We start from the raw sequence: 23,469 nt of genomic DNA, 5'->3' as shown, positions 1-23,469 counted from the left end.
ATTTAGAGAAGATCCCATTTTTCTGGAAAAAGACATCTGTTGGTTGATCTCTATGACTAAATGCAAGAAAAGGAAGGAGGAGTTTAAGGAAACAAAAGTGCAGAATCAAGGGGCATATTTGGAAATAGAAATACAATTAGCTTCGTGTTTTAAAAAAAAAATTGTAAAAAACACATAATTCTAAGTGTATAATTTAGTAGTATTAAGTATATTTGTCTTGTTGCCAAACAGATCTCCAGAAGTCTTTCATCTTGCAAATCTGAAACTATATCCATGAAACAACTCTCCTTTTTCCCTCCTTTCCCCAGCCACTGGTAACCACTATTTTACTTTCTCTTTCTATGAATTTGAATACTCTAGATGCCTCTATAAGTAGAATCATGCATTTTTTTCTTTTTCTGACTGGCTTATTTCACTGAGCATAATGTCCCCAAGGTTTCTCTATCTTGTAGCATGTGACAGGATAGCCTTCCTTTTAAATACTCGGTAATATTCCTTTGATTTATAACCACATTTTTGTTTTTCCATTCATCTTTTTGATGGATAATTAGTTTGCTTCCACATCTTAGCTGTCGTGCATTATGCTGTTATCAACACAGGTGTGCAAATATTTCTTAGAGACCTGACTTTCAGTTCTTTTGGGCATATAATCAGAAGTAGGATTGCTGGGTTATGATACTTCTATTTTTAATTTTTTGAGGAACTGCCATACCATTTTCCACTATCATTCTAATGGTGCAGTTCTACTATTTTATAATCCCCTCAACAATACACAAACGTCCCAATTTCTCCACATACTTAGTAACACTTCTATTCTTTTATTTTATAAGTTATCCTAGTGGGTAGGAGGTGATACCTCATTGTGGTTTTGATTTGCATTTCTCTGATTAGTGATTTTGATCACTATTATTATTATTATTATTATTATTATTATTATTATTATTATTATTTCTGTATTCTCTGTTCTTTTATTTAAAAAAAAATTTTTTTTTTTTCAACGTTTATTTATTTTTTTGGGACAGAGAGAGACAGAGCATGAACGGGGGAGGGGCAGAGAGAGAGGGAGACACAGAATCGGAAACAGGCTCCAGGCTCTGAGCCATTAGCCCAGAGCCTGATGCGGGGCTCGAACTCACGGACCGCGAGATCGTGACCTGGCTGAAGTCGGTCGCTTAACCGACTGCGCCACCCAGGCGCCCCTCTCTGTTCTTTTCTATTGATCTTTGTCTTTATTCCAGTCTCACCATGTTCTGATTACTGTAGCTTTGTAAAGTGTTTTGAAATCAGGAAGAATGAGTTTTCTGTTCTTTTTCAAAATTGTTTTGTCTATTTCATGTCCTCTGAGATTACATATGAATTTTAGGATGGAGTTTTCTATTTCTGCAAAAAAATGCCATAGAGATATTGGTAGTGATTTTGTTGAGTCTGTATACTGATTGGAGTAGTGTGTACTCCTTGACAGTGTTAAGTGTTCCAATTCATGAATATAGGATATCTTTCCTTTTACTTGTGTCTTTTTAAGTTTGCTTCTGCAGTGTTTTGTAGTTTGCAGTGTATACTCATTTCTTTTTGTTTAGGCTTATTCCTAAATATTTTGATACTATTTCAAATGGAATTATTTTCTTAATTTCTTCAGGTTATTCATTGTTAGTTATAGAAACACAACTGATTTTTTGTGTGTGGCTTTTGTATTCTCCAACTTTGCTGAATTCATTTATTAGTGTTAACATCTCTGTGAAAATCCCAACTTCTTTTTATTAGGGTTTTCTGTATATAAGTTCATGTTATCTGTGAACAGACATAATTTTACTTTTCACCTTCCTAATTTGAGTGTCTATTCATTTCCATTCCTTTTCCTTGCTTAATTTCTCCAGCTAGGACTTCCAGTAGTATGTTGAATAGAAGTGGCAAGAGCAGGCATCCTTGCCTTATTTCTGATCTTAGAGTTTTCAGTCTTTCATCATTGGGTATGATGTCAGCTGTGGGCTTTCCATTAATGGCTTTTTAAAATGTTGAGGTAGTTTCCTTTTAATACTAGTTTTTGAGCATTTTTATCATGAAAGTGTATTGAGTCTTGTCAAATGCTTTTTCTGCATCAGTTGAGATGATACATGATTTTTTCCTTCTTTCTGTTACTGTGGCATATTACATTAATCACTTTTCATATGTTGATCTTGACTTTCCAGGATTAAATCTCACTTGGTTTTAGTGTATATACCTTTTAATGTGCTGTTGAATTCACTTTGCTAGTATTTTGCTGAGGAATTTTACATTGATGTTCATTAGGAATATTGGTATGGATTGCAGTTTTTGTGTAGTGTCTTTGTCTAGCTTTGGGATAAGGTAATTCTTTTTTAATTTTTTTTAATGTTTGTTTGTTTGTTTTTGCGAGAGAGAGAGAGAGACAGAGTCTGAGCGAGGGAAGAGCAGAGAGAGAGGGAAACACAGAATCCAAAGCAGGCTCTAGGCTCTGAACTACCAGCACAGAGCCCGACGCGGGGCTGGAACTCATAAACCACTCATGAATTGTGAGATCGTGACATGAGCCAAGTCGTAAGCTTAACCTACTGAAGCCACCCAGGAGCCCCTGGATAAGGGTAATTCTGAACTTACAGAATGAACTTGAAAGTGTTCCCTCTTTGTAAACTTTTTTTGAGGAGTGTCAGGAGGATTCGTGGTAATTTTTCTTTAAGATTTGGTAGAATGCTCCATTGATGCCATCTGGTTGGTCCTGGGCTTTTCTTTCTTGAGAGTTTTTAAATTAATGATTCATTCTCTTTTACTGTTACTGATCTGTTAAGATTTTCTATTTCTTCAAGATAATTCAGCCTTGGTTATGTTGTGTATTTGTAGAAATTTATGCATATTTTCCTAAGTTAGCCATTTTGTTGGCCTAATAGTTGTTCATGGTATTCTCTTAAAATCCTTTTTTTCTGTGGCATTAGTTATACTGTCCTTGATTTCTTTTCTGATTTTCATTGAGTTCTTTTGCTTGTGTGTGCACCCTCGTTTGCTGTTGCTCTCTCTCATGTAGTTAATCCAGTTTAAAGCTTTGTTAACTTTGTTGATCCTGTCAAAAAAGCAACTCTTAGTTTCACTGATTTTTTTCCTTTTGTTCTATTCTTTATTTCTGCTCTAATGTTTTTGGTTTATCATTATGTCCTCCTTTGTCTCTTATAACAGATTTTGATTTAAAATCTATTATTTTCTTATAGCTTTGGATTTAGTTTTTCTAGTTTCTTCAGGTGTACGGTTAGGTTATTGATTTGAGATCTTTCTTCTTTTTAAATGTACTCATTTACTGCTCTAGTGTGCCTTCTTAGCATTGCCTTTGCTCATAAGTACTTCATAAGTTTTGGTATGTTGTATTTTCATTTCCATTTGTCTTTAGGTATTTCTAATTTACTTTGTGACTTCTTTTACCCATTGGTTGTTTAAGAGTGTGTTGTTTAATCTCCACACAAGTGTAGACTTTCTGGTTTTCCTTGCATTTCATTCCATTGTGAGTAGAAAAGATAACTTTGTTAATTTGTTAAGACTTGTTTTGTGTCCTAACCTGTGGTCTGTCCTGAAGAATGTACCATGTGCACTTGAGAGGCATGTATATTTTGCTGTTGTTGGGTGGAGTGTTCTGTATATGCCTGTTAGTTTTAATTAGTCTATAGTGTTATTGAAATCATATTTTCTTATTGATCTTCTGTCTCATTTTATCCATTTTTGAAAATGGAGAATCGAAGTCTGTTGTGTTGCTATTTTCCTTTCGATTCTTTCCATTTGCTTCATATATTTATGAGTTCTGAGGTTTGGTGCATAAATATTTATAACTGTTAGATGTTTTTGGTTTATCATGCCCTCTTTTGTCTCTTGCAACAGATTTTGATTTAAAGTCTGTTTTGTCTGATATTCATAAAACCATTTCTCCTGTCTTTTAGTTACCATTTTTATGGGCCGTTTTCCAACCTTTCATTCTCAGCCTGTGTTTGTTCTTAGCTCTAAAGTGAGACTCTTGTAGACAGCATATAGTTAGATCCTGTGGTTTTAATTCAGTCAGATCTTTTGATTGGGGAGCTTAATCCATTTGCATCTTTTAAAAAGATGTCATTTTTTTTAGAGTGGTTTCAGGTTCACAGCAAATTTTAGAGGAAGTTACAGAGATTTCCCAGATGACCCCAGCTCCTACACATGCATAGCCTCCATTATTAACATCCCCCACTGGAGTCATACATCTGTTACAATTGTTGAACTTACACAGACATATCATAATCACCCAAACCCCATTTTTTGCATTAGGGCTCATTTTTGGTCTTATATATTCTATAGGTTTGGGCAAATGTATAATGACATGCATCCACTATTAAAGTATCAGTATTTTCACTGCCTTAAAAATCCTGTATTCTGCCTCTTTATCCTCACCCCCCACCTCACCCCCCACCTCCAGCTTCTGGCAACTACTGATTTTTTTTTTACTGTCTTCATCATTTTGCCTTTGCCAGAATGTAATATAGTTGGAGTTGTATGGTATGCAATTTTTCAGATTGTCCTCTTTTACTTAGTAATATGCATTTTAAGATTTCTCCATGAGTCTTCATGGCTTGGTAGCTCATCTCTTTTTATCACTGAATAATATTCTGTTGTTTGCATATAGCACAGTTTATCCGTTTACCTAATGAAGGACATCTGGATTCCTTCCAAGTTTTGGCAGTTATGAATAAAGCTGCTGTATACATCTGTTTACCGATATACATATGCAGATATATAAGCACATCTGTGTTCAGGTTTTGTGTAGATCCATTTACATTTAAAGTAATGATCGATAGGGAAGGACTTAAAATTATTGTTTTGTTAACTGTTTTTTGTATATCTTCCAGCTCTTTTTGTCCCTCCCTTACTTTCTCACTGCTTTCCTTTGTGTTTTATTTTTTATAAATATTGTTCCCCCCAACCCTTATCCGTGGAGGATACATTCCAAGACCCCTGGTGGATGCCTGATACTGTGCATAGTACTGAACCCTGTATATACTATGTTTTTTTCCTATACATACATACCTATGATAAAAACTAATTTGTAAATTAGGCACAGTAAGAGATTAACAACAACAATAAAGTAGAACAATTATAACAATATACTATAATAAAAGTTGTGTGAATGTGGTCTGTCTTTCAAAAAGTCTTTATTGTTATTGTACTCTCACCCTTGTTCTCATGCTAATGTGAGATAATCAAATGCCTGTGCCATGAAATGAAGTGAGGTGAATGACATAGGCATTGAGACATAGCATTAAGCTACTGTTGATCTTCTGACATGAGGGAGGATCATTTGCTTCCATACTGCAGTTGACCACAGGTAACTGAAACCACAGAAAGCAGAATTTAGAAAGAGGGACTACTATAGTGATAATGCTTTGATATCTTTCTTATTTCCTTTAGTTTATAATCTGTAGGTACTTTCTTTGCAGTGATCATTGCAATTACATCTTAATTACGTCTTAATTAAAAACATCTTAAAGTGATAGCATTGTTTTTTATTTTTATTAAAAAAAATTTTTTTTAATGATTATTTTTGAGACAGAGACAGAGCATGAGTGGAGGAGGGGAGAGAGAGAGAGGGAGACACAAAATCCAAAGCAGTCTCCAGGCTCTGAGCCATCAGCACTGAGCCTGACGTGGGGCTCGAACTCAGGAGCTGTGAGATCATGACCTGAGCTAAAGTCGGACACCCAACTGACTGAGCCACCCAGGTGCCCCGATAGCACTGTTTTTTTAACTATTAATTTTTTATTTTTTAATTTTATTTTTTATTATTTTAAATTTACATCCAAATTAGCATATAGTGCAACGATTTCAGGAGTAGATTCCTTAGTGCCCCTTACCCATTTAGCCCATCCCCCCCCACAACCCCTGCTGTAACCCTCAGTTTGTTCTCCATATTTATGAGTCTCTTACGTTTTGTCCCCCTCCCTGTTTTTATATTATTTTTGTTTCCCTTCCCTCATGTTCATCTGTTTTATCTCTTAAAGTCCTCATATGAGTGAAGTCATATGATTTTTGTCTTCCTCTGACTAATTTCACTTAGCATAATACCCTCTAGTTCCATCCACATAGTTGCACATGGCAAGATTTCATTCTTTTTGATTGCCAAGTAATAGTCCATTGTGTGTGTGTGTGTGTGTGTGTGTGTGTGTGTGTGTGTATACACACACACCACGTCTTCTTTATCCATTCATCCATCGATGGACATTTGGGCTCTTTCCATACTTTGGCTGTTGTTGATAGTGCTGCTATAAACACGGGGGTGCATGTGTCCCTTTGAAACAGCACACCTGTATCCCTTAGATAAATGCCTAGTAGTGCATTTGCTGGGTCGTAGGGTAGTTCTATTTTTAGTTTTTTGAGGAACCTCCATACTGTTTTCCAGAGTGGCTGCACCAGCTTACATTCCCATAAACTATTTAAATCACATACAGAAACTACTTTACAACTCCACCCTCTGCTTCATGTTATTAATGTCACAAATTACATATTTACATATTGTATACCCATTAACATAGACTTACACAATTTTATGTTTTTGTCATTAAAATTCTATGCACCAGATTTAGAGTGTACATGTTACTATATTTGTTCATGTATTTACCTTTACCAGAGACCATTATATTTTTATGCGGTTTTATGTTGCTGTCTACTGTCCTTTCATTTCAACTTGAAGGACTTCCTCTGGCATATCTTGTAGAACAGATCTAATTGCAATGCACTAGCTTCAGTTTATCATTTTAATTCCTCAGCTTTAGTTTATTAGTTTAGTCTCTCAGCTATAATTTATTTGGGAAAGTCTTTTTTTTTTTTAAGTTTATTTATTTTGAGTGAGAGAAAGCACGAGTGGGGCAGGGGCAGAGAGAGAGCCAAGCAGACTCTTGCACTGTCTGTGCAGAGAGAAGAAAGGGACAGAAGAAAAGGACACGGGCTTGAACTCATGAGCTGCAAGATCATGACCTGAGCCCAAATCAACTCAGTCCCTTAACTGACTGAGCCACCCTTGTGCCCCTATTGGGGAAAGTCTTAACTCTGCCCCCCCCCCCCCACTTTTTTTTTTTTTGCTTGATACAGTATGCTTGGTTGAAAGCTTTTTTTGTTTGTTTTGGTTTTTTCTTTCAGCATTTTAAATATATCATCTCATTCCTTCTGGCCTGTATAGTGTCTGCTGAGTAATCTTACAATCTTATGGAAGCTTCCTTGTATGTGATGAATTTAATTGCTTTTGCTGCTTCTAAGATTGTCTTTGACTTTAGATAAAGTTTGATTAAAATGTGTCTCAGTGTAGTTTTCTTTGGAGTTATCCTAGTTGGAGCATTTTGAGCTTCTTTAATCTGTGAGTCTATTTCTTTCCTCAGATTTAAGAAGTTATCAGCTACTTTTTTTCAAATAAGGTTCTCTGTCCCTTTCTTCTCTCTCCTATCTGTGACATTCCCATAATGGCAAAGCTAGGTCAACTTAGTGGTTTCCCTCTTATAAGTTCCTTAGGTTCTTTTCATTTTTCTATATTTTTTTTGCTCCTCTGACTCCAATTTCAGATGACCTGCCTTCAAGTTCACCGATTCTTCTGCCTGTTCAGTTCTGATGTTGAGCCCTTCTAGTGAAATTTCCCATTTAGTTTTTTGTACTTTTCAGCTCCAGAATGTGTCTTTTTGTAGTTTCTGTCTCTTTGCTGATATTCTCATTTTCCTGTTTTCTTTCTGTTGTTTGTGTTCTCTTTTAGTTCTTTGAGCATTTTTATGATTTATTTAAAATTTTTTGTCTGATACCTTATAGATGTGTGGTACTTTAAGTAGGTCTGTAAGGTCTGTTTCTGGAGTTCTATTTTGTTCCTTTAATTGGACCAAGTATATCTGTTTCTCTCTCTCTCTCTCTCTCTCTCTCTCTCTCTCTCTCTCTCTCTCTCTCTGTGTGTGTGTGTGTGTGTGTGTGTGTACTTTGTTTTGTTTTTGGCTGGGATATAGGCATTTGAAAAACAGCTGCCTATCCCAGTCTTTGTATACCAGATTTCTGCATAGGAATATCTTCACTAATTAGCCTGACTGGAGGTTCTAGGACTTCCCAAACCTTTTGTGATTTTAGCCCACCCTGGCATTTGCCTGCAGAAATGCAACTCTAGGGTGCTGCTTTCGTGTTATTTGCAGCATCTTCCAGCTCTGTTTCCAGTCTTTGCAGTGCTTTGAGTCAGGCAAAACAGAAACCAGTCCTTCAGGCAGCCCTCAGGCAAGCCAGAATGTAGCACATTTAGTCTGTTTGTGTTCCTGAAGGAAAAACCTTGACATGGGGGGTTTTTTCCTGGGTCTTCCACACTATGCTGTGCAGGGGAAGTAGCATGAATGGGTGCACCAAACACTATAAATTTTCCTACACGTTTTACTATTATCATGTCTTGTTTATCATGTTATCATGTATGGGTGCTATAGCTTTTACCTATTCTCTAGAGTTCATCCCAGTATTTTGGTCCATGTATTATTAACTCAGTGCCTTTACGGGAGAAGGAAGGCCTATATCTACTAGTCTGCCAATTAGTTGTCATTCTCCCTAGTATCACTTTTTGAAGTATAAATTCTGCCAGATAATCGTTCTCTTCATAAGACATGAAATTAAAAGGGAGTTGCAGTATTTTGGACTTGGGTAAGGCATTTGGTTTTCTCCTTTGTAGGGTCTACAGATGGAGAAAATGAGGTCTAAAGCAGTAATATTTAAACATTAAAGTTTATGTGATCTTTTATATTGAAATAAAGAAATAAGGTAATGGAACAGTTACATATCTATCCTCCCAGACAAGATTAAGGTTTCTTTTAAGGTTTTCAGGGCACTCCACAAATATTTATTGTTTACTCTAAGATACTATGTAGTTGGCATACAAAATGTATATAAGATATAATACATGTATATAGATGTATATAAGATATAATTCTATGCTTAATGCTTAAAAAACTAAATAACGGTATAGGACCTAAGTAGCAAATACAAAAGTATAAGAACTATCACTATGAGTTCTGCAGAAGCAGAAATGACGGTGAGCTAAAATGGACAGGGTTTGCTTCTATAGAGTTTGGGCTGGACCTTGAATGGGTAGGATCATATCTTAGTATCTGTTTTGGAGAAAACATACCACATGTCCAGAAGTGGGCATGTACAGGCAGTATTGTGTGTACTAGCAAAAATGAGAAATAATCTAAATGGTCATCAAGAAAAAGAGAATAATAAACTAAACTATTCTGTGTCTACTATGAAATAATATGTAGCAATAGTAGAGATCCATATATTCCAACAAAATTTTCTGAGTAAATTGTTGAACTTTTAAAAGCTGATATTTTAGTTTGTTTAGGCCACTATGACAAAATACCAGACTGGGTAGTTTATAAACAATCGAATTTTATTTCTCACTGTTCTGGAAGCTGGAAGTCTGAGATCAGGGTGCTAGTGTAGCATGAGGACCCTCTCCCAGGTTGCAGACTATTCGTTGTGTCCTCACATGTTGGAAGGGGCTAGGGAGCTCTATGGGATCTCTTTTACAAGAACATTAACCCCACCCGATGAGTGTAGTACCTCCCAGAGGCACCACCTCTTAATATCACATTGGGCTTTAGGATTTCAACATTATAAATTTTGGGAGGACGCAAACATTCAGACCATAGCAAAAGAAGTTTTAAATAATATGTGTACTATGATATTAGTTAAGAAACCAAGCTAACCTGAAGATAATACTGCATAATTTTTTTTAATGTTTTTTATTTATTTTGAGAGAGAGCAAGTGTGCGTGCATGAGCACAAGGGTGGGGAGAGAGGTAGAGGGAAGAGGAGAGAAAGAATCCAAGCAGGCTCTGCACTGTCAGCACAAAGCCCAATGCACGGTTATCTCATGAACCATAAGATCATGACCAGATGTTTAACTGACTGAGCCACCCAGGCACCCCAATACAGCATACTTTTTTTTATATAGACAAATAGTATATAACCTCATTGTAAAGGAAGGATAAATGAATAACAGTGGTTACAACAATTAAGCATTCATAAATTACTTACATATTTAAAGATCAAGAAAAATCCCAGATGAAAATCAATCAAAACATTAGTAGTAGTTACTTCTGTATGGTGATATTTTGAACAAAGTTTTCTCACTTTTTATATTTTACTCTATTTTCTGAATTTTCACAGGAAATATTTTATTCAAAAATACTAAATTATAAAGTCTTTCATAAATGGGAGATAAGCAATTGACAAATGGTTAATAAAATTAATTCTTACAAAAGTGGAATAGAAGAGTAAGTAGAATTTAATTAGGTGGAAATATCAGGGACTTTGGGGGTATGGGAGATGGTTGAGGGACAGAGTGGGAGACCCAGAATGTCTTAGAAACTTTTGAAGTTGTGTAGAGCCATTGAACACTGCCTTATATTTTTAAGCCATTTATTCAATAAATATTTAAGGACCTAATATCTGCCAGAATACCCCTATGAGCATATTAGGGTCCTTGCCCCTAAGAAACTTCTGTTTTGATGAGGCGGATGCAGACAAACAGATTGTAATACAGCAGTCCCCCTTATCCATGGCTTTGCTTTTTACTGCAGCCCAGAAGCAGATGATCCTTCTGACATACGGTCAGAAGGCCAGTAGTAGCTTAATGCAATGTCTACATCATTCACTTCATTTCATCTCATCATGTATACATTTTATCATCTCACATCATCACAAAAGGAAGGTACAATAATATATTTTGAAAGAGCACATTCACATAATTTTTATTACAGTATATAGTTATAATTATTCTATTTTATTACTGGCTATTGTTATTTTGTGTGTGTGTGAGAGAGAGAAAAAGCACGAGTGGGGTAGGGGCAGGGAGGGAGAGAGAGAGAGAGAATCCTAAGCAGGCTCCATACTGTCAGAGCAGAGCCCAACACAGGGCTTGATCTCACAAATCTTAAGATTGTGACCTGACCTGAAATCACGAGGCAGATGCTTAACTGACTGAGCCACCCATGTGCCCCTATTGTTGTTAATTTCTAGCTGTGCCTAATTTATACATTAAATTTTATCATAAGTATGTAGTTTAGGAAAATACACAGCATGTATAAGGTTCAGTACTTATCCATGGTTTTAGGCATCCACTGAAGGTCTTGGATGTATCCTCCCAGATAAGGGAGGATTACTCTACAGTGTAGTAAGGAAGAATCAACCGATGAGGTGGATAACAGAGTTGGTGAAGGTTGAAGAGAAGGCTTTCCTAGAGGAAAGACATCTAAGTTGAGATTTGGAGTTATCAAGTTGAAAGTAGTGTGAGATGTCTGGAGAGGGAAAGCAGGGACCAGCAGTTGGAACACCTTGTAAACTGTTTGAAGGACTTGTTTCTGTAGTGTTTAATTATTCCGTACATATGATCTTACTGAGTGCTCTTTGCAACATAGTAAATAATAGCCCTGTTAGTTGTTTGGCACTTGGTTGTTAGTTGTTTGGCACATAATAAACTCTTTCCTCTCTAGCTCTTCTACCTTTTCTTCTCTCCCTTTGCCTTGTATATATTTACTGCAGGTGATGCATGGCATGAATTTTTTTGGAGGAAATAAATGCAAACCCTAAAATATTGCTGATAGAAAAGGAGGCAACCTTAATTTAGCCTATTTGAAAGAGCCATGTTCAGTTCATCAAAATAAAAATGCTTTTTGATGTGGTTGGCTGCTCTTTAAATTCAGTCATCGCCATGAGGTAGTTAATGGAATTGAATACAAGAGGTATTCAAATTTTTTGATCATCAACATCTTTTAACTTCTTACCACTTTCAGAGTTATGACAGTGGCTTGGGGCTTTTATAAATAACTACACAAGTTACTTAATCTGTGTAGATGAAATGTGGTATCTGTATTGTTATCTAGTGTGGGATTGCCAAGTGAAATTAATTTTTGCAAGATACAAATCTTGTATCATTTAAGGGGGTTGAATTACCACAGTGTGTCCAAAACTGGCAGCATGATTTACTAAATTTTTTGGAAGTAGATTTCCTTCCTCCTTGCCTTAAATGCAGACAGTAACTAAGAGTCAAAACTTTACATAAAGAGTGAACCTATCACATTATTATTTGTTAATGATGGGCTATTCCCATTTGGGCAGTTTATAGAAAAAATGGTAAACCCCAACATGAAATTTAGAAAGGAGGAATAACTTAATTTTGTTACAGTCTACACTTTAGACCAAGCAAACAAAAAAAATATTCTGAAAGCTCTAGGCTAACATGTTGCCTTGTTAATGCGAAAAACTAAGTTTTACTAACCACTTTAATCACACCTCTGTGTTAACTTGTGGAGTTTTTTTGTTTTGTTTTGTTTTTCTGCATGGGATGCCCTTCTCCTTTTTTGTCTGTTGGCAAAATTCCTCTCCAACCTTAAAGACTCCAGATTTAAGACTTTTCTTGTCCCATAAAGGTTCATTACTCCTTCCCTGTGTCATTACTGTTCTTGCTATTATAGCACTTGCCATGTTTATGACAATTGTTTAGGTTTTCTGTTTGCTTACTAAGACCTCCATAAAAGTAAAGGGTGTCATAACTGGTTTAGTGCATGAATGAAAGGGGGCTTTCTGAAATGACATGGTGTTGCATATTGAAATTTCACCTCTTAAATTTAGGCTTAGTTTTATTGACTGGTAGCTGGCACTGTTACTTCTACTGGGTTATTACAGGACGCTGGTTAAAGCGCACAATGTTTGAACAATATAACTTATTTTATATAACACTATTATAAGAATGGACACTAAGGAGATAGGGAAAGAAACTGTAAGCATATTAAGTTGTGCCAGGCTTTAGAGAAACTCATTTAACTTAAAGTATAAAGGTTCACATTTTTTAAATAGAATAATTATTCGGTTTCCTAAAAAAGTGTACCGTATGAATATATTAAGTAGTGTTCGTTTTTAGTGCGTTTTAGTTTATTAAAAAAAGGAGGAAGCATGATGTAATGGAAAAAAGCAACACAATGAAATTTGTATTGGGGTTCTAGTTCTGACTCAAATACCAACTCTGATTTTAGGGTCAAATTTGAAAACCTCTTTGAACTTTAGTTTACTTCTCTGCAAAAGTGTAGTTTGTATTACATGGAATTCAGTAGTATACAACTTTAATATCAATTTATTTAAAAAATGGGTTTAGAATTTTAAGAATGAAGTTGCAAAAGGAGGGGCAAGTGTTTTGAATATGGAAACCAACTAAATTGGGATGATTATTTAAGTTTTATAAGTATTCATCCAAGGTATTTTGTATGTTTTTGGTTGCTGATTGTTTTGGATTTTTTTTTTAGTGATAAAGCAAATCAGAAAACAGTATAGTCCTAGTTTGGTAAAAACAAGCATATGTAGGTAGGTTTATACATACACAGCAGGTTGAAGTGTAGTAGTAAGATAATTGTGGGGTTATATATGATACATAAAACAAGGAGAATAAAATATTTTTCTTGGTTTTTCTATGAAGATGCTAAAAACGAAAATAAAATACCATTTCATAAAGACTGTTTGTGGCTTTGGAAGTAGATTATTATTATTTGACAAACACATATGGAAAATGTAATGAATGGGAGCTGGGGCCAACATGTCAAAGGCAGACTTTTTTTCTGTTTCTGAAACCTACTTAGAACTCTTACCTATGGTGGAAAGTAGAAGACAGGATTGCTTAGTGATTGATGTTCATCTCATTTTTAGTGATGATGGAAACAAGAGTTCTTAAAATGGATGTGTGGACAAGCTTTAGGGGAATCCATGGATCATTTGGAATTGTGTCAAAAACACTGTGTCTGTTCATTCATGAATTTCATGTATGTCATTCCAGTGACTGAGTTCATAGCTTTGAAGAGATCCACAAAAAGTGTGTGATCCAGAAAAAGATTGATTAAGAACCCCATGGACAGTTCCTGTGTGTTTCCACATAGAGTATAGGAGATGGGGATTTTCAGTCACAGCTTACTGAAAATTACATTGTTTATTCAGGTCTTGGAGTAATAAGAGAATTATTGCAGAGCTGTTGCTTTTTCTCTAGGTCATACATTTTGTCTTTCTAGCTCTTCTTTCATAATCTTTGATGTTGGTCTTCTATTTTCATCTAAAATGCTGCCAGACACCTCAAAATAGATCATATGCAGAGATTTTCCCCCAGTTATGTTTATTGAAGATCTTTTCAGTTTTTTGTTGTTTTATTAAGGACTGGATTGCATTCATACACTCAAATGTTTTTTAACAGGTCTTGTTGCATTTGAGCAATTAATTAGAGGTTTATCTTTATTTTATTGGGCAAAAAATAAGTTCCTCGTCGAATGAAGACACCATTCTTTTAGTCTGTTAAGTCTTTTTATGTGTATCTGGGAACTTTGAGGATTTATATCCTGTTCAATTCATGATTGATATTTTTTGTGTACCTGGATGCGTAGACTTTTGACAGTTTTCTCTAATTACTTTTCCCCTTTCCACCTCCCCTTGGAGGTGCGGGTTAGAAAGAATCTTGCAATTCTTTGCAGTCTAGCAATTATCTGGGATTCTAGTTGATTATATCAGAAACACCTCATGTTTATCTTTGAGACAGTTTGTCTTTCTGTAAGGAACTTCATTATTTCCACCCCAGTATCTCATTAGGTCTTCCTGCATTCCCAGGAGTTTTTTGAGTACTCAGTTTCATTTTGTATAGGGGGAAAAAAATGGAGGTACTGGTACTCACACCATTTAAAAACACACAAAACAAAAAACCACACAGAACTCAGGTTTTCTATCAGCCTACTTTCCACTTGTACTTAAATTTCAGTCAGTTTAAATATTAGGTTACATTGTATACTCTGAGCATTACATATAAAGGAGTCTTTGCTTTCAGTCACAAAGTTTTCCTAGCTTTGGAATTTCAGAAAAAGTTTAAATATGTTCAACCCTTTTCCATTTAAGGTTTTTGGAATATAATTTTTATGTATATATTTTGGTTACCGTGACTTTTTTGGAGTTGTGGCATCCTGTTACTTGTTTGACTCTGGTACATCTTTTCTACTCTTCTAAGGTATTATGAAATATGTATGTGATATTTGAAGTGAAGTTTTAAAAATTGTACATTATATTTGGTGATATTTGGAAACTGGTAGTCTATGACAAGGGCATAGTTGTGAATAACCATTGTATTAAGATCTGGCTTTTCAAATTCATTTTTTACTTTTCTTGCCCAAAGGGGGAAAAAAAGGTAGTAACACTATATGGTTTCCTCATGATAATACTGAGGCTTTAGAATATTCCTGCTTTACTTATCTGAAGAGTTGAAATGCCTAACCCAGGGACTGCACATAGTAGGTTCATTCCAACAAAGGCTACATGTAGCATAAGGTGTTATGCCGTTTACAGGGAATTGAGAATCACTGGAGCAGGGAAAATTAATATATGCCAACAAGTTCTGTTCTGGTCCATTTTTAAAATCATTCAAGAGTAATAATTCAGAGAGGAGCAGAAATTTTCACTGAAATGAATCTATCCTTACGTTGATTATCTGGAAGCAGAATCAAATAGGAAGAGACTGGCGAACGATAGCAAAATATTTTTTATCTTTGCATCTGCCCTCAGGATTGCCATTTTCATACCTCTACCTACATTTATTCACTCTGAGCTGTTCGTTTTGTTATGTGTGTAGATTTTAAAAAAATTACATTGTTCTTATGGGAGAATGCAGTTACCTCAGGAGGCAGCCTTCGTTTGTTTTGCTCGTAAGGAAGTTGAAGTCACTCTGTAATGAAGTTGAAGTCACCCACGAAGTATGCCTTTCTGCACCTGACATTCCTTCCCGAGGCGGGACTCCTCCCCGTGAATAAGAGGAAAGGCTCGGCCAATTACCTTAGACAAAGCCGGACAGCTGCCGAGCCCAGCTGGGAGGAGTCTCCGGGGCAGCGCTGCGGAGTCGGAGTCCGGGGCTTTTTGCCACCTCCTTTCATCCCACTGGTTCACCCAGCAGATTACCTGAGGTGGAGGTTGAGAAGGGGGTGTCGCTCTTTGCGGGGGACCTCCTCCGCCGGGAGGGCTGGACGGTGGGGGGGAATTGTTGCAGTTGCCAGGTTTCTGCTTGAGGCAGATGCTTCCTAACCCCGGCGCGCCACTCCTCCCCGCCACACAGACCAGAACCTCAGGTCCGCACGCCCCCCCCCCCCCCACCTTTGCCGTCCCCGCCCCCGCCGGAGTCTCAGGTGGCACCGCAGCGGCATCCCGGGCTAAGGATTTGGTGGGAAGCGAAGGGGTGGTCCTTGTGTCTGGACCCCTCACGGCTGACTCACAGGAAGTGTGCTCGCCGAGCTTGGCACTGGGCGAAGCAGCTCCAGGATTCCGCCCCTCCCTGCCGCCGACCGCCCGCCCTCTCCGACGTAGGCTTTGCGGTATCTCCCGATGGAACAATGAAGTGGTTCCAAGTTTGCTAAGACTCCCAGGGAAAATCTTTGGACTTCTGTGACAGTCTTCAGAATGTTTCGCCACCGAGTTTTCCAGGAAGCTGTTATTTAAAAAAAACAAACCCTTCCCTTCGTGGATTGCTTTGTCTGAAGATTACTCAGGGTGACCATGGTTCAACGCTTTAGCCTCAGGAGGCAGCTATCCAAGGTGGGTAGCTTGGGTAGCTTTGTGTGTTTGTTTAGGGGAAACTCTCCCTAGGTTCGGCGTGGTTTCCTTTTTCTCTAGAACTGTTCTGTCAAGCCTGCCTTCCTCCAGAGCTAAGGAGGGGCAGGGGGAGGAAGCGCTGCCTTTTGTTCTTTCCTCTGACAGACACAAAGGTTTCAGGCTGACTGCGCTGGCAACTCCAGATTTTGTTCTCCTAAAACCAGAGCTGTCCTCCCTGAATTTGGAGGAAGTTACAGTTTGCTTCTGAGGTACAGTTTCCAGGAGGGTGTGCGTGAAAGAGAATAGTGGATAAAAAAAGTGCATCTTTAATTAGCAATTAATCTAGCAGCTTGTTGACCAAGATGAGAAAGCCTTATTGGTCTGTGGAATCCGTCCGGTTGTACAAAATTTAGTATAAAACGAGGACAACTTCCATAAAATAGTGCAGGAAGCCAAGACCTGTGTGAAAATACTAAAATGAGCAGTTAAGAAACCCACATACTTAATGAAGGAGTGTGTGAAAAGCAGTAACCAGTGGGCTCACAAATCAAAATTTTACAGAGTTCTGCTTGAAAACCAGGTTTCATTTGTGCCGTTTTGAGGGAAAAGTTCTATTAACCTAAGGAAAACAAACTTAAAAAACAACAACAACAACAGGCAAAGCTCTCTTGGAAGAGGGACTGCCGATTTTCTGAATCAGCCCTGGCCGTGGTCAACCCTCTCTTGACCAGTCAGTCATGGAGTTCTCTGTTTAGCTAGTGCAGAATCTAGTTTGGAAAGAGGTGTGCTGAGAGTTGAGCTTTATTTAAAAAATCATTCTGTTCTTGAGTCTGTTTTTAAAATGTAGCACTTGGTGGTTGGATTGTGTCCCAGATCATTCCCTGCAGACAGAAGCTTAAACAAACAGTAAATCAGTAGACATTCTTCACTTTCTTGGTTGTTAGAATTGTTAAATCCTGAAATGTGTTATTATCTTAAGGGAAAACCTTTCAGTTCCTCACAGGTGACCTCAGTGTAGAATGTGTGCATTCAGGCAAAAATGAGCAAGGCTCTTGGGTCCATCCGCATGTCAAATTTCATCTCTTTTCTTGGATCGCCAAGCCTAACGAGGGACTTTTTATGAGTAGTAAAATACATTTCCCTTGCTTCTCTTCCCCTAATTCTAGGTTTCTAGGTATGTGTGTTGGGGGTAGTGGGCCAAGAAGCCTCCAGGTTTCTTGTAAACAATAAAAAGAATCACTTTTTGTTTCTCTTTGAACAACCTTTAGTTTATATATTTCCAAATTTTGTACTACATTTAAAAAACAGATGTGTAGGTTCTCAGGACAGTGATTTTTCTGCACAAGAGTGTCTGAAATAGTTCAGAGCCAGGTGATAATTTTCTAATTAGAAAATAAATTCATTCTAGGTATTTTGCTACTAATATTTCTCTCCCAATTACTTTTTGAACCGTACTCTTCTCACACTGTACTATATAATATATGCTTTAGGCCTGGCTGTGATTTATAGAAAAGACACTTTTTGGGTAGAATTAGGAGCACATCTTCTCTGTAACATGAAGAAATAAAAGGCACATTATATAAAAAACATTCAGAGAGGTAACTACCTCTTTCAATTCCTTTTCTTTTTTTTTTTTTTTTAACACCCCTCTCCTCCACTTTAAGGTGGTTTTTAGGCCCTACACTAAATGAGTAGGATCAAATCTAAGGAAATTTGTTTTCTATCACATGCCTTTAATATATAGTATATGTTCAATAATGAATATGAAAAATAATATTCTTTTTTTTTTTAATTTTTTTTTTTTTTTCCGTTTTATTATTTATTTTTGGGACAGAGAGAGACAGAGCATGAACGGGGGAGAGGCAGAGAGAGAGGGAGACACAGAATCGGAAACAGGCTCCAGGCTCTGAGCCATCAGCCCAGAGCCTGACGCGGGGCTCGAACTCCCGGACCGCGAGATCGTGACCTGGCTGAAGTCGGACGCTTAACCGACTGCGCCACCCAGGCGCCCCGAAAAATAATATTCTTAATCGTTTCAGTCTACATGGGTGCTGATATACGAAAGAGAAATTAATAGTTAGGTCAATAGTGTTCTTTTTTTTTTTTTTTTTAAACGTTTATTTATTTTTGAGACAGAGAGAGACAGAGCATGAACAGGGGAGGGGCAGAGAGAGAGGGAGACACAGAATCCGAAACAGGCTCCAGGCTCTGAGCTGTCAGCACAGAGCCGGACGCGGGGCTTTGAACTCACGCGTCAGATCATGACCTGAGCCGAAGTCGGACGCTTAACCGACCAAGCCACCCAGGCGCCCCAATAGTGTTCTTTTTTTTTCAACGTTTATTTATTTTGGGGACAGAGAGAGACAGAGCATGAACGGGGGAGGGGCAGAGAGAGAGGGAGACACAGAATCGGAAACAGGCTCCAGGCTCTGAGCCATCAGCCCAGAGCCCGACGCGGGGCTCGAACTCACGGACCGCGAGATCGTGACCTGGCTGAAGTCGGACGCTTAACCGACTGCGCCACCCAGGCGCCCCGTAGTGTTCTTTTTTTTTTTTTTTTTTTTTTAATTGCAGTGAATGCACTGTACCTCTGTTCTGTCTTTTCAGTTAAACCCATGTTACCTGCGATCACAGGACCTGTCTTAACCCAGTGTATGGTATTTTTGGCGCACATTGAACACTGAAAGTGAAATTAGGTTGTTGTAGGTCAGAAACAGTTGAATAATGGCAATTTCATATGATTCCAACTTTAGTAATGAGTATTTTTGCCAATAAGAAATAATCTTCCACAGGTATACAGTTGTCTTAAGATGATCTCATATTTTAAAAAGCAATTTCCTATTTTAACAAAAAGAAGTACTCATGTGATCATCTATAAATTCTGTTGGAAAATTTTTGAAAAAAAGTACTTATAAATATTTGCAGTGATTTTAAACCTATTTAGATTCTTTTTATTAAGTTTGATAGCCATATTTACTTACACTGGATATTTTCCCTAGATGATTCCTCTAGGCTAATGGATGTTCACATCTGAATTTGTAAAAGGAGGAAGTAAACTAAGATATAGATGAAGGAAAAATCTTCATTTTTAAAAAGGATGCTCTCTTACTCTTTTTGACTAGATCCCAGTTACCTGACTCCCAGAAAAGTTTTTTCTTTACCCTTTAGACTCTTTTCTTTTTTTTTTTTAATAATTTTTTTGAGTTTATTTTGAGAGAACAAGATTAGGGGAGGGGCGGAGAGACAGAGACAGACAGACAGAATCCCAAGCAGGCTCCATCAGCACTGTCAGCCCAGAGCCCTACTCGGGGCTCAAACTCACAAACCATGAGATCGTGACCTGAGCTGAAATCAGAAGTTTGGATGCTTTAACTGAGCCATCCAGGCACCCTAGATTATTTTCTTTCTGCATAGTTTTCTCACATGTGACTTCAAAAATATTCTCTAAGGAAAGCTTTTTCTTTTTGCCCTAAGTCCTCTACATGAGCTAGTCAAAATAGTCTGGAACCTGCCAATGTGGACTTAACCATGTAATTCTCCTAATGAAACTTCAAGTTAGGTGGTATCAACTTCATTTTGTCATTAAAGAAATCGGTTTGGAGAAGCTAAAGCATTTGCCCAGATCAGCAGGAGGTGGAGTCAGGTTCAAATTTAGGTCTAATTCCAAACCGATTCTGTATCTACTTACCAACTATCTCCCTAAACTTCTGGTGTTTTAGTCAGTCTACTGTCGTGGTCACTGATGTTTCTCCCTATGTTTATACATGGTGATAGAAAACAGTATGGTTAGTAACTTGGGTAACTTCCTTAGAGCAGCTCTTTCCCCTGCAGTTGAAATTAGTATCTGATGGGATTTAAATTTATCAAACTTGGTAAGTGTTTCCTGCAATTGACGTTTTTTCCTTTGGCTAGAAAAACATTGATTTGAACAAGATAGTTGATTTAATAAAGCCATATTATATATAGTTTGTGGCTCAACTGCATGCATTTATGTGAACCTTTAGACTGTACTGCCTTTTAAAAAACTTCTATTAAGAAGAAAAAGTTACTCCTGAGTTTCTATAATAATGTTTAAGAGATGAAATATGATGAGTTATACAATCAGAAGGTCTTAAGTCACTCTGGCTCTAACCACCGCTCTCCAGTCTTTTAAATCAGTAATAGATGGGCAGCTGGATGGCACAGTGTGTTAAGCATCAGACTCTTGATCTTGGCTCAGATCATGACCTTGTAGCTAGTGAGTTCAAGCCCCGTATCAGCCTCTGTGCTAAATCGGTAATAGAAAATTATTTTTTTCCAGAAGCTTCAGTTTTTTAGAAGGTATGATAAAAGCTGAGGAGGCTTTGAAAAATGGTTTTAAGATAGACTATTCTAGTGAAATCTTACACCCTTTTATTTTACTTTTTTAAAAAAAGTTTTTAATGTTCACTTATTTTTGAGAGCGAGACAGAGTGCAAGTGGGGGAGGGGCATAGAGAGAGGGGAGACAACCTGAAGCAGGCTCCAGGCTCTGAGCTGTCATCACAAAGCCTGACACAGGGCTTGAACTCACGAACAAGATCATGGCCTGAGCCGGAGTCGGATGCTTCAACTGACGGAGTTATCCGGGCTCCCCTTTTATTTTACTTTTGAATGGTAATGATTTTCATAAGTTCAAAAATTAAAACTTACCTGTGAAATATTGCTTCCAACTGTGTCTTTTCAGCTGGTTTACATCCCTGCCACCCTAGGCAACCAGTTTCTTATTTATCCTTCCCCTATTTGTTTATGCATACGTAAGAAAATATGAACATATGTTTCCTGACCCTTCTAAAATGAAAGATAAATGCTATACACTTTGTTCTAAGATAATAACTTGGGCTTTACGTTTCTAGATATGGATGTAAATAGTTATCTCAGTTTGGGGTTCACATTTATTTTCACATTTTTATGGGAGGCTTAAGTTCTTTAGGACAGGTATAGCAACACAGGATGTACTTTCCATGTCAAAGATAATTAAAATAACAACAAATTAATGATGACTTGATTCTTTTTTCAATTCATACCACATTTATTTTCCTACTTGGTTTGAGTGCTTTCTCTTTCTATATTAAAATTTCTTATATGGTGAAAAACTTAGAAGATAAAAAAATCATACCGTTATATCTTGGTTTGGCCTGTGAAGAGATTAATATGGGTTTTTTCCTCCTGTTCTCCCATAGATTTGTTGAAATTATTTAATCCAGACTTGCAGAGCACTTGAAAATATTATTGTCTAAAATTGTTATTCTTTCCTACATTTGGTAGTGTTCTACTACTTGATATCAGTTTTGTATCCACGTAAGAAACCTAAGATTTCAGGAGGTATTGATGCTAATTTGAATTCTTAATAAAAACATTCTTTTTGCAAAAGTAGTTTCTTTTGAATTTCTATCTGATTTCTTTTGGGTTTAGGACTTGATGATAATATATATGACTCAACATAATTTTTCTGTGAATGTATTCTTATCAAAAGGAAGAACGATCTTTCATTTCCATCTTAATTAGGGTCTTTTAAAAGTATTTTAAAGGCTGGGGCTCCTGGGTGGCTCAGTTGGTTGAGTGTCCAACTTCAGTTTAGGTCATAATCTCATGGTTTGCGGGTTCGAGCCCCATGTCAGGCTCTGCACTGACAGCTTGGAGCCTGCTTCAGATTCTGTGTCCCCCTCTTTCTCTGGCCTTTCCCCACTTGTGTGCCTGTGTGCATTCTCTCTCAAACATTTAAAAACTATTTTGAAGGCTAAAGTGGTAAATTTTATACAGATTTTATCCAGTTTTTTAAAAAAGTATCTTTTAAAAGAACCCTTTTAATGTTAAGTACTATATGAGTACAGTGTGGTACTATATGCAGTTTGAAACCCCAAACACATAGGCAAGGGAGTCTGTACTGGATGGATGTTTTTAAGTCATGGAAATGTGCACAACATCTCTCTTTTTTTTTTTTTTTTTTTTTTTTTAGGCCATTTTTATTTAATTTTATCTCTGTTACTTCAAACTGGTTTCATACTGGGAAATACAATGTTGGTATTTTTTATTAGCCAGCAATTAAATGCTATATTTTCCTGTGAATTATTAACCCACTTTTAGGAGACTTAAATCAAGTAGTGGTGTCATCAGCATTGAAGGATCATTCTGATGCATTACATAACCAAACTAGGAAGACTGATACTGCTTTTCTGTTAGTAAAGTGAGATCTTTAGTGAGATCAATTCTGTATATTGTGGTTGCAGTGGGAATAGGTAAGGTATAGAGAATGGCTCTCCTATTCAAATATATTGGCAATAATCAGCTAAAACAGAGAAACTAATTTAGAAATATATGTATGGCAACTCTTTAAATTTTAAAAACTATGGTAAATAATAGGCTGTGGATGTGGGACAGTGGAATATGCTACTGACAGAAGAGAGTTAATCTCCTTGCAAGTGCGTTGCTTTTTTTTAAAAATATATTTTGTTAAGTTTATTTGTTTTTGAGAGAGACAGAGGCAGCGTGAGCAGGGGAGGGGCAGGGAGAGAGAGAGAGAGAGAGAGAGAGAGAGAGAGGGAGAGGGAGAGGGAGAGAGAGAATCCCAAGCAGGCTTTGCACTGTCAGGACAGAGCCAGATGCGGGACTCAAACTCAATGAAACCATAAAATCATGGCCTGAGCCGAAACCAAGAGTCGTATGCTTAACCGGCTGAGCCACCCAGATGCCTCAACTTTTTTTGTTTTTTAAGTATACAACAACTATCATTTGGTGTTGATTTGAGTTTTATTTTCCTGAGAAAGATGGATATAGTAAATGACTCAGTTAGGTGATTCTTTGAGGTAGAAATGTTTACCAAGAGTTC

The 23,469-nt window shown here is 37.2% G+C and overlaps 1 protein-coding gene across 8 annotated transcripts in view; it reads left to right on the top strand.

Moving 5' to 3' along the window:
• Positions 1-23,469, top strand: part of TMCC1 (transmembrane and coiled-coil domain family 1) — a 242,260-nt gene that overhangs the window by 108,255 nt on the left and 110,536 nt on the right. The window contains exon 1 of one of the 8 annotated variants that reach the window (XM_045493900.1): positions 16,246-16,626. The exons of the other annotated variants lie outside the window; for them this stretch is intronic. Coding sequence (XP_045349856.1) covers positions 16,588-16,626 — 39 coding nt within the window. The 5' untranslated portion in view covers positions 16,246-16,587. Of the gene's footprint in view, positions 1-16,245; positions 16,627-23,469 lie in introns of those variants that run through there. 8 annotated transcript variants of the gene reach the window in all.

This window comes from Leopardus geoffroyi, chromosome A2, assembly GCF_018350155.1.
Source record: "Leopardus geoffroyi isolate Oge1 chromosome A2, O.geoffroyi_Oge1_pat1.0, whole genome shotgun sequence".
In the NCBI taxonomy this organism is placed as follows: domain Eukaryota; kingdom Metazoa; phylum Chordata; class Mammalia; order Carnivora; family Felidae; genus Leopardus; species Leopardus geoffroyi.
The sequence above is the reverse complement of the archived record's forward strand: the minus strand, read 5'-3'. Positions and strand labels throughout refer to the sequence as shown.